The 14,440-nt window shown below is 43.7% G+C and overlaps 1 protein-coding gene across 2 annotated transcripts in view; it reads left to right on the top strand.

The window, feature by feature from the left end:
- Positions 1–14,440, top strand: part of LOC109916054 (glutathione hydrolase 7) — a 71,715-nt gene that overhangs the window by 45,056 nt on the left and 12,219 nt on the right. The window contains exons 10-15 of one of the 2 annotated variants that reach the window (XM_048608456.1): positions 2,017–2,105; positions 3,344–3,496; positions 6,825–6,942; positions 9,965–10,102; positions 11,276–11,375; positions 13,757–14,428. In XM_048608456.1, the coding sequence (XP_048464413.1) occupies positions 2,017–2,105; positions 3,344–3,496; positions 6,825–6,942; positions 9,965–10,102; positions 11,276–11,375; positions 13,757–13,920 (762 nt within the window). In that variant the 3' untranslated portion in view covers positions 13,921–14,428. Of the gene's footprint in view, positions 1–2,016; positions 2,106–3,343; positions 3,497–6,824; positions 6,943–9,964; positions 10,103–11,275; positions 11,376–13,756; positions 14,429–14,440 lie in introns of those variants that run through there. The other variant, XM_048608457.1, reaches the window with a different exon arrangement.

The raw sequence follows: 14,440 nt of genomic DNA, 5'->3' as shown, positions 1-14,440 counted from the left end.
GTAAATAGAGGGTGACTTGGTGACAGGATACCGGCCTCTGTGCAGTTGTGTTAGTCTCCCTCAGGAGCCATGCTTCCATTCTGACAGTTCTCTTGTAGTACAGGAGGGAGACAACACATGTCCCCATTTCACAGCAGTCAGTTGCTGCCTTGTGAAATGTAAAAGTCCTGATGGCCACTTTGACAGCTACTGTCAGACAGAAGTACAGAAGGTAAGTGAGAGGTTAGGGTGCTGGGAGGTAGGCTACAAGATGGCTACAGTGAAAGTTGGGTTGGATGCCAGGGAAGTAGGATGCTAGCTGGGCATAGCAACATCATGTTGGGTGGGTGTAGTGTGCCATCTGTGTAGGATACCAACTGGGGAGGGGTTAGGGTGCCAGCGTGGTAGGATGCTGTGGGAAGGAGGTAGGGTAGCAAGGTGTAAAGTGGGACATGTAAGTGATGCATCATTTAGGGAAGTCATAATGGGTGGGAGAACTTGGGTCCAGCATGGTGTAGGGTGGGAAAAGTGAGTGTTGGATCTGAGGGAATTTAGGTCCAGCAGAGGTTGGGTCTGGGTCAGATGTGGAACGGTGTGTGTCTGGTTGTGCCCTGTCCAGCCCAGGGGCCTCTGGTCACGTTGGGTTGGTTTTGACAGTAAGGTGGTGTGTGGTGGGGCAATACTAGTGGGTTTTGGCTGGATGGGGGTGTTGGGGTTTGGGGGCCAGGTTGGGTTTGGGGGGGGTGGGGTTCAGGGGTCTATTCTCTCAGAGGCCCTGAGAGACGGTCAGGTCAGATAGCAGTGGGAGGGGATCTGTCAGAGGGATGATGAAAGTGGGATTTAGTTTTGGCAGGGTGTTTGGTGGTTGGTTCCTAGAGGAGGGGGTGCCAATGGTCCTGAGGTTGGGGGTATGGGATGTTGGTTCCTGGGGTGTGGGGGTAGTTAGGGTTTGGAGTGATGAATCCAGGTTTGGTGGGGTATGGGGTTTTGGGTCTCAGTTGGGGCTGTGGGGTGTTAGGTCCAAAAGTTGGTGGGGTCCCTAGCTGGGTGTCAGGTCAGAGTTGAGGATTGTAATGTGTCTCAGAGAGGTAGAGTTGGGAGTAAGTATTGGGCCTGTTGAATAGTTACTCAGAGGTAAAACTATGTAACTAATTGTCTAACATTTCCTCAGTAACTATTGTTCATAATGTTGTTGAAACTCTCTGATTTAAATGAAGACTTTTGGAGGTGTAGAGGAAATGTCCAGCTGAAGATTTAATTTCCCAGACAATTCCTTTTGAGTGCGCTACAATGGGGATCCTACAGGGCCCCCATTGGCAACTCCTGTTGACAGTGGAATAACAACCATCCGGCTATCAGAAAATCTGGCACACACGCTACCCGAGGGAGGCAAAGTCACCGACCAGGGGGACAAATGGCCCACAATGCAGGGAGATAGATAAAATATTCCTCAGAGACATTGACCGTCATCTGCTTCTGAGCTGAGGAGAGGGGGACGTACACATTAATGCATCCTTTCCTCCATAGGGCGCCTCAGATGGTCTTTCTCCTCATTCCTATAAGATTCCGGTTTTAATGGGAGTAAACTTTCTACCTCCCTGCAAAAGATCCCACAAGCTAAGAAATTGCGCTTGGTCTTGGCTAGTCTAGATCCTTTGGGACTGGGCAAGGGGGTGGGAGGCAGAATATTTAGGAAAATTCTGGCCAACGTCACTGAATTCCATACTGGTCAGAAAATAAAAAGTGGACAGCAGACCGAGAGGAAGTTAAACATTTGGGGGGTGCTGAGAACTTTGTTAAAGAGAGGGATCTTTAGGAGCCAATGGAACATGAAGGGGATCACAAGGCAGTGTTCCAGAAGGTGCGTGGCAGAGGTAGCTGTTGGCAATGGTGAACTGGTAGGAATGGGAGGTGCTGCAGACTTGTGCTTTATCTTCCTGCTTCCTGACAATCCATTGAGCTCCGCCCTCTCAAAGTGAAGATCTATTTTGCGGTCCCTGTACGCTCTGCTAATTCTTCAATTCTTTTTATCTTCAGTCACTGAAAATCGCTCTAGCCTTGGCAAGCAGCCTAAGTGACCCTTTCTTTAATTCCTCCGTTAATCAACTGATTGAGCAGATGCTCAGGTAAGAGATTTCATTTTCATTATTTTTTGTTCAAAGAAAAACTTGCACCAATTCGAGGCTTACAGCCATCATTCTTTTTTGTAAAATCATCTTATTTATTTCAAGCTGCATTTTAGTGACGTGGTATCAAATTTAGCAACCTGGCTGAAGGGTTGATTCTCAGTGCATTGGAGACAGTAAGGCCTGCAAATGCTGGAAGCTAGAGTCAATAAATGTGGAGCTGGAAAAGCACAACAGGTCAGACGGCATCTGGGGAGCAGGAAAATCAACATTTTGAAATGTTGACTTTCCTGCTCCTCGGATGCCATCTGACCTGCTGAGCTTTCCCAACTCCACATTTATTGATCCTGATTTTCAGTGCACTCTGTATACTGGACATTTGTCCCAACAGCAAAATCAAATTGCATGTTCCTTTGGTTGTTTGTAATTGGTAGAATGCAGACTGTGTTCAAACAACCTGGGCCTATAAAACCCAAAACAAATATCTACAATTAGATATGATTCTGCATTTGAGCTACACTTGCCAACAATCCTGAGTGTGCCAATAGGTATGCTTATAATTCAGTAAAGATAATCAATTGAGATTGTAACATACCCATTTCCACTTGCAAGGGGAAGTGCATTCACATGCAAGATCCCATTCTCTGCAAACAAAGGAATATGTTCAAGCCTTTTGAGTTTTTTGAAATACCCAGGAGTTTGGAAGGCTTGTTCCTTGTTTTTTTTTTCCTCCATGATAATGCTTTGGTCAGTCAGGGTTGGTATGGGACCAGTCAGCACCCTTTCTCCTATGGTATAAATTGGTGCCCATGTTGGAAATTTGGTTTTCTTGCATTTGTCCTGATTAATGCAAGATAGCAAAGAGTCAACAACATGTCCTTGTCAGGAATATATATTAATGTAAAGGCATAGGGTGTCTTTATAACATTTTGGCACAATGTTTGTGATGCGCTATGGTATGATTAGACAATGCCTTACACTCTTTAAACAGAGGCTGTGTGCAAAATTCTTTCAGCAATGCAATTTTGGGGTGTTTCAGAGAGGGGTTTTCCTGATTTCCAGGAAACTTCAGTGGAAGAGTTGTAGAAGTTCCAGGAGAGTGGATTCACTGACATATTGTTTCTGCTGAAACTACAGCTAAATTTCTAAGTCAAACCTTGGAGGAAATTTAGCTCATTTCATTTTGCCGTCTATCCATCCTGCTGAAAACTTCCTCCTTTCCTCCTTTCTTCTGCCAGCAAATCAGAAGCCAGAACTCTGCGCCAGCTGATTAATGACAGTGTGGCATTCCCTCCTGCTCACTATCTGCCTGTCTACTCCTTGGAGACTGGTCCTTCTACAAGCCAAGTGCACGTCATTGGACCTGATGACTTCATTGTTTCTGTTGTGAGGTAAACACACAAAAATGGGGAATTATTTATTGCATTCAAATACTGTTGAATCTGAACAAATTGAGCTCATCCTTTTTAAGTGACTGATTTATTTGCTGTAATCTACATTGAGAGTGAGGTCTTTCCCATTAGCATGTCATTAGAAGGAATTGCTTTTCACATCGGCATTGTTGATTGTAGTTGTCGTCATTTTTGTAATATTTGTTTATGGTTAGTGGGTGTCACTGACTGACTGGGCCAGCAATTATCACCCATCCCTAATTGCCCAGAAAGAAGTTAAGATCAATTACATTGCTGTGGTTCTGGATTCAAATATAGACCAGACCAGATAAGATTGGCAGATTTCCTTCCCTAAAGACATTGTGTAATGCATTCATTTTTATGGCTTCTTTTTCTATCATAAAATCCTTGCAGTGCAGAAGAGGCCATTCGGCCCATTGAATCTGCACTGATGTTCCGAAGAACATCCGACCCAGACCCACCTGATCCCCATAACCCCACATTTATCAGGGCTAACTCACCTAGCCTGCACATCCCTCAGCACTACAGGACAATTTAACATGGCCAACCCACCTAACCTGTACATCTTTAAACCGTGGGAGGAAACCAAAACACCTGGAGGAAACCAAGGCAGACATGGGGAGAACATACAAACTCAACACAGTCACCCAAGGCTGGAATTGAACCTGGGTCCCTGGTCCTGTGAGACAGCAGCGCTAACCACTGAGACAATGTGCCGCACCAATACCACAATATCTTGAGGTGCACAGCACAATGAATTATGTTTTGAAGTGCAGTTGATTTTAACTTTGGGCAACGTTACAGGTTGGCTGGGTGGCTGGCTCATGATGCAGAGTAACACCAACAGTGTGGATTCAATTCCTGCACTAGCTGAGGTTACCATGAAGGATTCTACTGCTCAATCTCTCACCTCACCTGAGGTGCGATGACCCTCAGGTTAAACCACTATCAGTTGTGTAAAGGAAAGCCCTATGGTCCAACAGGACAATGGCAACTTCACCCTTACCTCTTCTGTTAGTGATACAAATATAAAACAACAATGAATCAACCTCTTAAACCTCTAGGCTCTTCTTTGGTGGTCGAATAGAAAGGATTACAGGCCAGTATAGCTTCATGAAGGTGACATTAGGTGTAACAAGAGAATACCAGCAATCCTATGACTTAAACGCATGCTCCTTCTGTAACAGCAAACAGGAGTGTGCTTGCATGTAATCACACAAGTGTGAGAGTGGGTGTAAACATGTAGTACTTGGTGTTGAACAGTAAACATTTTATCTTTCTCTTAAAGTTGGTTCTCAACCAAAGATGTTTTTTCTTTTCACACTCATTGCCCTTTCGGGTGCAGTGATGTTACTGCTAAACAGAGTGGGGAGCGGAGCTGTAACTGGGGTTGGGGGACAGGGCTGTGGAGCTGGAGAGTCGGACCCTGAGCAGAGCAGAATACAGAGTGGAATGAGGGTTGATTGAGTGCCTTGTGCAATTGGGCAGAGTTCATGCTGGCTCCCAGCTCTGAGTGCGCATCAATGACTGGTTTCGAAAAAGAGCTAATGGTAGCCATTTTTGTTGGTCATCTTACTGTTGGCAACACATCTTCCATTTAAGAAAACCAGCTTTAACTGTGGAATTCTGCAATTGTCAGCAGCAGTCGAATGATGGGATTTCTCATGCACTTTAAGAGAAAGATAAAATGTTCGTTATTCAACACCAAGTACGTACATGATTACACCCACTCCCACTTGTGTGATTACACGCACGCACACTCATATTTGCAGTTACAGAAGCAGTTTAAGTCATAGGATTGCAGGTTGCTACACTTAATGTCACCTTCTTCATGAAGCTATACTGGCCTGTAATCCTTTTTATTTGACCACTATGGAAGAGTCTGGAAGTTTAATAGGCTGATTCATTGTTGTTTTATATCTGTATCACTAAATTTCTCATATTGCATTGAATAGTGAAGCACTTGAACAGTTTCTCAAGTAGAAAGGTCAAGACCAATCCATATTTCTGCCTGCTTGGTGTCTGTTAAGCAACATACTTTTCTAGATATTCCTGCCTTTGTGAGAAGAAATCTCCTCTTCATCGACAACTAGAGTGGAACCTTCTGGAGGCAGTGGGCTTGGCGGCAGGAAGGGAACTCAATTGGGTGGGACAGTGACATGGGAGAACCTTTCCACCTCCTCCCATGATGTTCTGAACAGGAATGTGAGAGCTCCACCCATCTCCCAAAAGTACTGAGCCACCAAAGTAGCCAGCTAGTGACTAATTGAGAGCCTATGACTGGCCAGCTGGTTTGCCATCCTTTCAGCTCCAGGTTGGGTGGGAATGTGACGATCTACCCAGCTGACTAACCAGCATGGACATGCTGTCAGTTGGGGAACGGGGGTGGGGGCTGTCTAGATCTGCACATGGCTGTGGAACTTGACATAAAGTAGGAGGGGTGACTGCAGAGAACCATCAGCTTCCTCCTCCCTATTTTAATGACCTTTTGTCCAGTCATTGAGATTAATTTGGGGTCCATGTGTTGCATGTATGTTGGCAGGAAGGAAAAAGTCAGTCGGCCCCTCAACTCTGTTGCTTGACAGAATGTTATCCATTTCTCAGTTGTGATTTATAAGTTCATACTTACAGCCCATAAAGCTGTAGTACAGGACTGTGACCACAGATTATATTACCATCCAATGGAGAAAATGAGTCTTGGGCTCTTTCAGCCATTGGGCCTCATTAATGATCCTCCATCTTGTTGCTGTTTCTGAGATCTTGTTCTGCATAAAATATCTGCTGCTTTTTGCAGCTATTTACTGCTGAACCATAGAATAGAATCCCTACAACGTGGAAACAGGCCATTTGGCCCATTGAGTTCATACTGACCCTCTAAATAACATCCCACCCAGACCAACCCACTAACCTATTTCCCTGCATTTCCTATGGTTAACCCACCTAGCCTGCACGTCTTTGAACTGTGGGAAGAAAACCAGAGCAAACCCACGCAGACACAGGGAGAACGTGCAAACTCCACATAGACAGTCGGCCGAAGCTGGAATCAAACCTGGGGCCCTGGTGCTGTGAGGCAGTAGTGCTAACCACTGAGCCATCGTTCAACAGTGTTATTGCTTTTCAAGTACTTTGGGATGTGGGGAAGTTACAATTCCAGAAGTCTCATCATTCAGCTAATGGTGATTGCTTATTAAGCAACAAAGTAAAGGATATTTCAGTGGGGATTCTGAAACCTAACGAGCAAGCTAGAACTAAGCCTGGCCTAGAGGAGTATCAACGTAAAACCAGTGTTTCTTTATCTATTCTACAGCTCCTTGAACCGTCCATTTGGCAGTGGGATCATGACTGCCTCTGGGGTTCTTCTGAACAGCCAGATGTCGGACTTCTTCTGGCCGAACAAAGCGCAAGACAACTCCACAGCGAATCTTGTAAGGAAATCTCTTGACTTTAAAAAAAAAAACCCTTCTTCACTTAAAAATCGCCATGAGATATCTTAGCCCAGAAATCCGTTGATGGCACATTTAGTTTTACAGGTGATGGACCAGTAAGCATACCATATGGAAGGCGATGAGTAAGTATTGTACCTGAGAATGCTTTACCCGGCCCAGGCTGGATTTTGAATGTTCAGAGCTAGCACCAAGGAACAGGTTTTAAACCCTCAGTTTGTTGGCTGATGGGACCAATGCCCAAAGCTACTAATATCAAACACCATCACAAATGAGGTGACATCACTGCGTACAAGAATCCATCAGTATTTCAGAGTCAATGGGGGTGGGGTAAAATGATGAAAGGCAGCCTGTTTTCTATGTCCCAGTCTGTGTGAGACTGTTGCAGGTAGGGAAAGAGACCCAGGGAAAGCAAACAGGCCCCCAGCTGCTGGTGCTTCAATGAGGTACCTTTGGACACAATACCAGATTTTAAGACATCCAATACCTGACAGTGATCAGACCAGCTAAAAACTGGACTGGACTGTACGGCACTGGAATTCTGGGCATCTACCCTCTGAGTACGCAACAGGGAGCATACTGAATGTTTCACAGCCTTCCCGAAATTTGGATTCCCTGAAAAAACTGGGAATATCACCACAACTGTAATGCTGTTTTCAGAATAACTGGGTTTACCGGAGACTTTCTGCATTGTTTCAGTGAACTCAGCAACAGTACCTTGCTGTTTGATTTGTCACATTACAGCCTTCTTGACTCCATTTGGGACTATAACCTGTGCGTTGTTTTGTTTCCATTTCCGTGCTTGTTCTTGCCAATGAGTTCATCTGCTCTGGCCACATCTTTGTTTCTGTTCTTGACCATCCCCAATCTCTCTGAAGCAGGATGACAAACTCTTTTATTGTTCTGTTGGGTTTCACCTTATCACAATCGGTCCTTGTCCCATCCACACCTTGCTCAAATCTTAATGCATCTTTAAACTTGCCTGTTCCTGACGAAACCACATTGAACTGAAACATTAACTCTGTATCTCTCTGTCTGTGTCTAAACACACATGCTGAGTGTTTCCAGCATCTACCATTAACTGCCCAAAACTCCAGAGTCCAACATGCAGACATGTGTACATTCCACCATGACTTGGCCTCAGATAGAACTGTAGCACACTGCTACCATCCTAAACACCACGCTAATAGATCAATCCCTCACTATTCATCCTGACTGGTTTATTTTCTCCACAAATCTGAAATCACTTGAGTACAATAGTGTAGTGATCATAACACCATAAGATATAGGAGCAGAGTTGGACCATTCGGCCCATCAAGTCTGCTCCACCACTCTATTATAGCTGGTATTGTTTCTCAACCCTATTCTCTTGCCTTCTCCCCATAACCCTTGATCCCCTTTCTCATCAAGAACGTATCTATTTCTGTCCTAAATACACTTGATGACTTGGTCTCCACAGCCTTTTGCAACAATGAGTTCAACAGATTCATCACCCTCTGGCTGAAGAAATTCCTCCCCATCTCCGTTCTAAAGGGTCATCCCTTCAATCTGAGGTGCTGCCTGCTATTGGAAACAATTTCTCCACATCCGCTCTATCCGGGCCTCTCAGTATTTTGTAAGTTTTATTCAGATCCTCCCTTCACCTTTCTAAAATCCCATCAAGTACAGACCCAGAGTTCTCAACCACTCCACATGTAGCAAGCCCTTCATTTCCAGGATCATTTTTGTAAACCTCCTCGACCCTCTCCAAGGCCAGCTTCCTTAGATACTGGACACGAAACTACTCAATATTCCAAATGCAGTCTGACCAGACCCTTATACAGCTTTAATTGTATATCCCTGCTCTTGTATTGTATTCCTCTTGAAATGAATGTTAATATTGCATTTGTCTTTCTAACTGCTAACTGAACTTGCATGTTAGCCTTAAGAGAATCCTGAACTAGGGCTTCTAAGTTCCTTTGTGCTCAGATTTTCAAAGCCTTCCCCATTTTGAAAATAATCTAGGCCTCTGTTCTTCCTACCAAAGTGCATAACCTCAAAATTCCCAGACTGTATTCCATCTGCAACTTCTTTGCCAACTCTCCTAGCCTGTCCAAGTCTTTCTGCGGCCTCAACACTACCTGTCCCTCCACCTATCTTTGTGTCATCTGTAAACTTAGCAACAATGCCCTCAGTTCCTTTGTCTAGATCATTAATATATAACGTGAATAGTTGTGCCCTAACACTGACCCATGCAGAACTCCACTAGTCACTGACTGCCATCCTGGAAAAAAAACACTTTATCCCTACTCTCTGCCTACTGCCAGTCAGCCAATCCTCTATCCATGCCAGTACCTTTCCCCTAACACCATGGGCTCTAGTCTTATTTAGCAGCCTCCTGTGCAGCACTTCTGGAAATCCAAATAGATCACGTCCACTGCTTGCCTTTGTAATTGCTTCTTAAGCTCCCACAAGTCACCAAGTCTTCTTAGACAGCACTTTCCAAATCCGTGACCTTTACCACGTTGAAGGACGGGAGCAGCAGAGACACAGGAACATGATCACCTGCTCCTCCAAACAAAACACCATCCTAACTTGGAATGATATCAGTATCCCTTCACTGTCGCTGGGAACTTGTGCCCTAACGGCACCATGGGTCCACCTACATGAATTGGATTGCAGCAGTTCAAGAAGGCACCATCTTCTCAAGGGCAAGGCAATAATTGCTGGCCCAGTTAGTGATGCCCACATCCTGTAAATGAACAAAAACAACCTAGCAAGCCACTCAGTTATTTCCAAGAAGATAGCTCACCTCCTTAGAGCAGAGAAGGATGTGTAATAATTTATAATTTAAAATGGATATTCTGGAGTTTGCTTGATCCCTCAATAAGGAGAGGAGGAATTTTCCAAAAAGCTTTCCTCAGAAAAGTAAATGGACTGGGTCGACTACGTGCAGGAACAGAAATGTATGGTCTGTAGAAGGCTTTCCTCATCCCATGCTTATATACATTTATTTTTGTTTCAGAGGAACAGTATTCAACCTGGCAAAAGGCCTTTGTCTTTTTTGTTACCCACAATCGTACGGCCATTACGAGGGATGTGTGGGACATACCTCTCTCTTGGAGCGTCTGGTGGAACAAATACTCTGAGTAGCCTCACTGAGGTGAGTGAGGGTTATCATTTTTTATTTGGTTCATTTGGACAACAGAAGATTGAAGGGTGTTCAAATTAGGTGCTCAAGGTATTAAAAATTGCTTAATGTTAAATAGGCAGAAACTGTTTACTATGAGTGGGGAATCAAGAGGACAGAATTCTGTCATGGGGGGGAGACTGTGGTGCAGTGGTAATGTCAACTAGTAATCCAGAGGTTCAGGTTAATGGGACATTTGATTCAGATTCCATTCAATGAATGAATTAGCTTTACTGTCATGTCCTCAAATGGGTACAGTCAAAACTTTATAAGTTGCCACTAACGGCACCAAGGTACAGATTCTTGAGTACAAATTCTTAGGAAAAAAAAATAGAAAAATAAAGATAGCTCACCTCCTCTGTGCAATGAGGAATGTGTAATTACTATAATTTAGATGGATAGTCTGAAGTTTGCTCGATATATCAACAAGGGGAGGAGGAATGTGTGGCAACTGGTGGAGTTTAAATTCAATTAAGATAATCTGTAGATAAAAAAGCTAGTTTATTGGCGACCATGAAACCAGGACTGATTGTCATAAAAACCCATCTAGTTCACTTTTGGGAAGGAAATCGTCTATCCTTACCTGGTCTGGCCAACATGTGACTCCAGATTCACAGCAATTTGTTGCCTCTTAACTGCCCTTGAAATGGCCCTACCAAGCCAATCAGTTCAAGGGCCACTAGGCATGGGCAATAATTGTAGACCTTGCCAACAATTTCTACATCCCATGAAAGAATAAAAAGATTGAGCCATATAGGGGGGAAATCAAGAAGCATCTGTTCACACACACCGCACAGGAGAAATCTGTATTTCGGGCACTAGATGTCAGGGAAATAAGAGCTTTCAAGACTGATTGTAACAAAGATCTTTTTTGGTTTATGAAGCTGAGAGTTGACATACAGGTTGCCCATGACCTATGAAAATGGTAGAACAGGCTTGAGGGCCCAAATAGCCTTTTCCTGTTCTTCTCTTTCAGGATTCAAATGTGCTATGTAAATGTCAGCCTGCAATTCAGTTTCAGTGAATAGGAAATGGGAAATAATTGTGACTGGTGAATTGGAAACAATAGGGGAAAATTAGGAATGTAGCTAATATAACTAATCTAATATAATCATACATCATTATTTATCTCTTGTGTCTGAGCAGGTCTTGTTGAACATTTTCTCATTTCGCAAGCATCTGAATGAAAGCCTTGCTCTTAGCCGTTTCTATCCGCAGCTTCAGCCAAATGTTTTACTGGTTGAGAGTAAGTAAATCAGACCGTTTACTACTTCTAAATAAATAAATGAATTCCCACCAGTTATAATTGCCTGGCATGACTCAAAGTATTCCCAAACACTTTACAACCTGCCAAGGACTTTTGAAGTTTAGTCACTGCTGTAATGTTGAAAATGTAGCAATTTACACAGTAAGACCCCTCAAACAGCAATATGATGATGACCAGATAATGAATTTGTTGGAGACATGTGTGTTGACCAGGACACCTGGGTTAGGGTGTCATTTATTGCCCATTCCTAACTGCCCCTGAGAAGGCAGTGCCTTCTTGAATCACTGCAGTCCATTTGCTGTGGGTAGACCATGGTGCAATTAGGGAGGGAGCTCCAGGATTTTGAGCCAACTACAATGAGGGAACCATGATATTGTTCCAAGTCAGGATGGTGTTTTGTTTGGTGAGAAATCTGCAGGTGATGGTATTCCTATGTAACTATTGCCCTTGTCCTTTTAAGTGTTAGGGGTGCTGTTCTTCAAAATCATGCCCGGTATCTTTTACATCCATCAGAGCTTTTCCGGATATGATTAACCCCTCTATATTTCTTAAATCTTCAAGAACCCCATCTGTACTGTTCCCTTTCTTTGGTGCAGAAACATAAAGCTGACTAGCTTGGTCATTACCATAAAAGTAGTTGCCTTTGCTTTCCCACAGTATTACTGCCTTTGTCTCAAGCAGCACCTGCCCTTTTCCTGTGAGATGCCATGAAAAGATGGTAAAACTGTTTTGAGATTCTCTCCCTGTGGCAACCTATCACATGGGCATGTTTCTAAGCTAAGCTGTTTATCCAGAATTCCAGTTTTTCACTTTGTGCTAAATATAAGTTTCAAATGTTCAACAGTCATGACAAAATGTGGCAAATAGAAATATAAAGCATAGGAAGAGACCATCTGGACCATCACACTGGTGCGTGGCTGACAAGGAGTCATCAGCCTAATCTCTCTTTAAGTGACCTTGCGAATTATGGCACTTTAAGGACTTCCAAATTGAGATAAGGGTGTCTGGCTATACCTACATTTGGACAGTGTGTTCCAAATCCCTATTACACTCTTGGTGGGGGGGAAAAAAAAAAATCAGCTTTTACCCTTAATCCCTGTCCCCTGGTTATGAGCAAGGACTGTGGCTGCCATTCTAGGTCATGATGGCTGTTTCTTAAAGGGAATTAAGTTGATTCAGCTGAGGAATATATCAAGTAATGTCTTAAGTGTCTTTGATGGATTTCTTCTATAATCATAGAATCTTACAGCACAGAAGACTGTTTACCTCTTTGTGCCTGTGCCGACTCCTTGAAAGCTCTCTCCGATTAGTCTCACCATAATTTTCTTTCCCAATGGATTTTTATTTTAATTTATTTGAGAGTTTGCAAAAGGCTGGCTAGGCCAGCATTTATTGCCCATCCGCAACTGCCCTTGAGAAGGTGTTGATGAGCTTCCTTCTTGAACTGCAGCAAGCCTTGGAGTGTAGCAACATCCATATTGCTGTTAGGAAAGAAATTCTAGGATTTTGACCCACAGACAGTGAAGGAATGAGAGAGTTCTAAGTCTGGATGATGTGTGATTTGGAGAGAATCTTCACCCTTATTTTAGATCATCACAACTTGCTCTGTAACTAACCTTCTGCTAATCTCAGCCAATTATCTTAAATCTGTCTGCTCCGGTTACTGTATAAAAGCAAAATGCTGTGGATGCTGGAAATCTGAATTAAAACCAGGAAGTGCTGGAGAAACGCAGCAAGTCTGGAGAGTGGGAGAGAGAAACCGACTTAACATTTTCGAATCTAGTGTGATTCTTCTTTGATGTGAAATTCGAAGCTGCCAGACCTGTTGAGTTTCTCTAGCAATTTCTGTTTTTATTTCTCTAGTTATCTGATCTACTGCCAGCCAAAACCATTTTTTTCTTATTTTCTCTGTCATAACACTACATAAAATCCCTACAGTGTGGAAGGAGGCCATTCGGCCTGTCGATTCCACACTGACCTTTCAAAGAGCATCCCACCCAAACCCATCCTAACCCTGCATTTCCTATGGTTAATCCACCTAGCCTGCATACCCCAGGACACTATGGGCAATTTAGCATGGCCAATCCACCCTAACCAATCCATCTTTCTACTGAGAGGGAAGTAGAGCATCAGGAAGAAACCCCCGCAGACATGGGGAGAATGCGCAGACTCCATACAAATAGTCACCTGAGGCTAGAATCAAACCTGGGTTCCTAGCATTGTGAGGCAGCAGTGCTAACCACTGAGCCAATGTGCCGCCCGGCATGGTGATTTTGAACACATCTATTAAACTTCCCCCTTGACCTTCTCTGCTCTGAGGAGAACAACCACGATTAATGACTGTCTGTATTCCTTTGCAGATGAGTTCCCAGAGGAGGAAGTGGAGTTTCTTGCAGAGCGAGGTCACACAGTGGTGAGAGAAGAGATTCACTCCTTGGTCCATGTAGCCAGGAGGATAAATGACTTCATCACAGGGGCCAAGGATCCAAGAAGCAGTGATGCAGCTGCAGCTGTCATTTTGTAGCCAGGATTTTTTGCCTGTGATGGTTTCTTTCTCTCTTCTTTTTACCCTTTTTACTTTTGATTCACCGTGAAGTTGCAGAGTGCAAGGCAAAGGTTAAACACCGAATGTAACAGTCAGGGCCCGGTGACAAGAGAAGTAACGTTCTGGGGGAGCTGTGAGTAGATTCGTCTGAGTCTGGTTATCGTTGATGTTTTATCTAAAGGTGGCCTGACTCCCACTGTTTGTCCAGGTTCTTGTGATTTAGAGCAGATAAGATGATTTACGATGTGCATTTTATCTTAGAACCAAAGCATGCTACAGATTTAATCTGTGACACTGCAGCTGCCCCCACCACCAACTCCTCTTTATTTACAGTCATACAGTTAAAAAGATTTGCAAAGTAATAGAAATCTATGCTGTTGCAAACCGTCAGCATGTTTGTCACACCAATTTCCAAGATGCAGACTTCTGATCACTTTGCTACCATATCCTAGTTGAAGCATCATGCTGATGTTACTGGACCAGGAATCTAGAGACCTGA

Source organism: Rhincodon typus, chromosome 19, assembly GCF_021869965.1.
Source record: "Rhincodon typus isolate 14 chromosome 19, sRhiTyp1.1, whole genome shotgun sequence".
Lineage (NCBI taxonomy): Eukaryota > Metazoa > Chordata > Chondrichthyes > Orectolobiformes > Rhincodontidae > Rhincodon > Rhincodon typus.
This window is presented reverse-complemented; position numbering and strand designations above follow the sequence as displayed.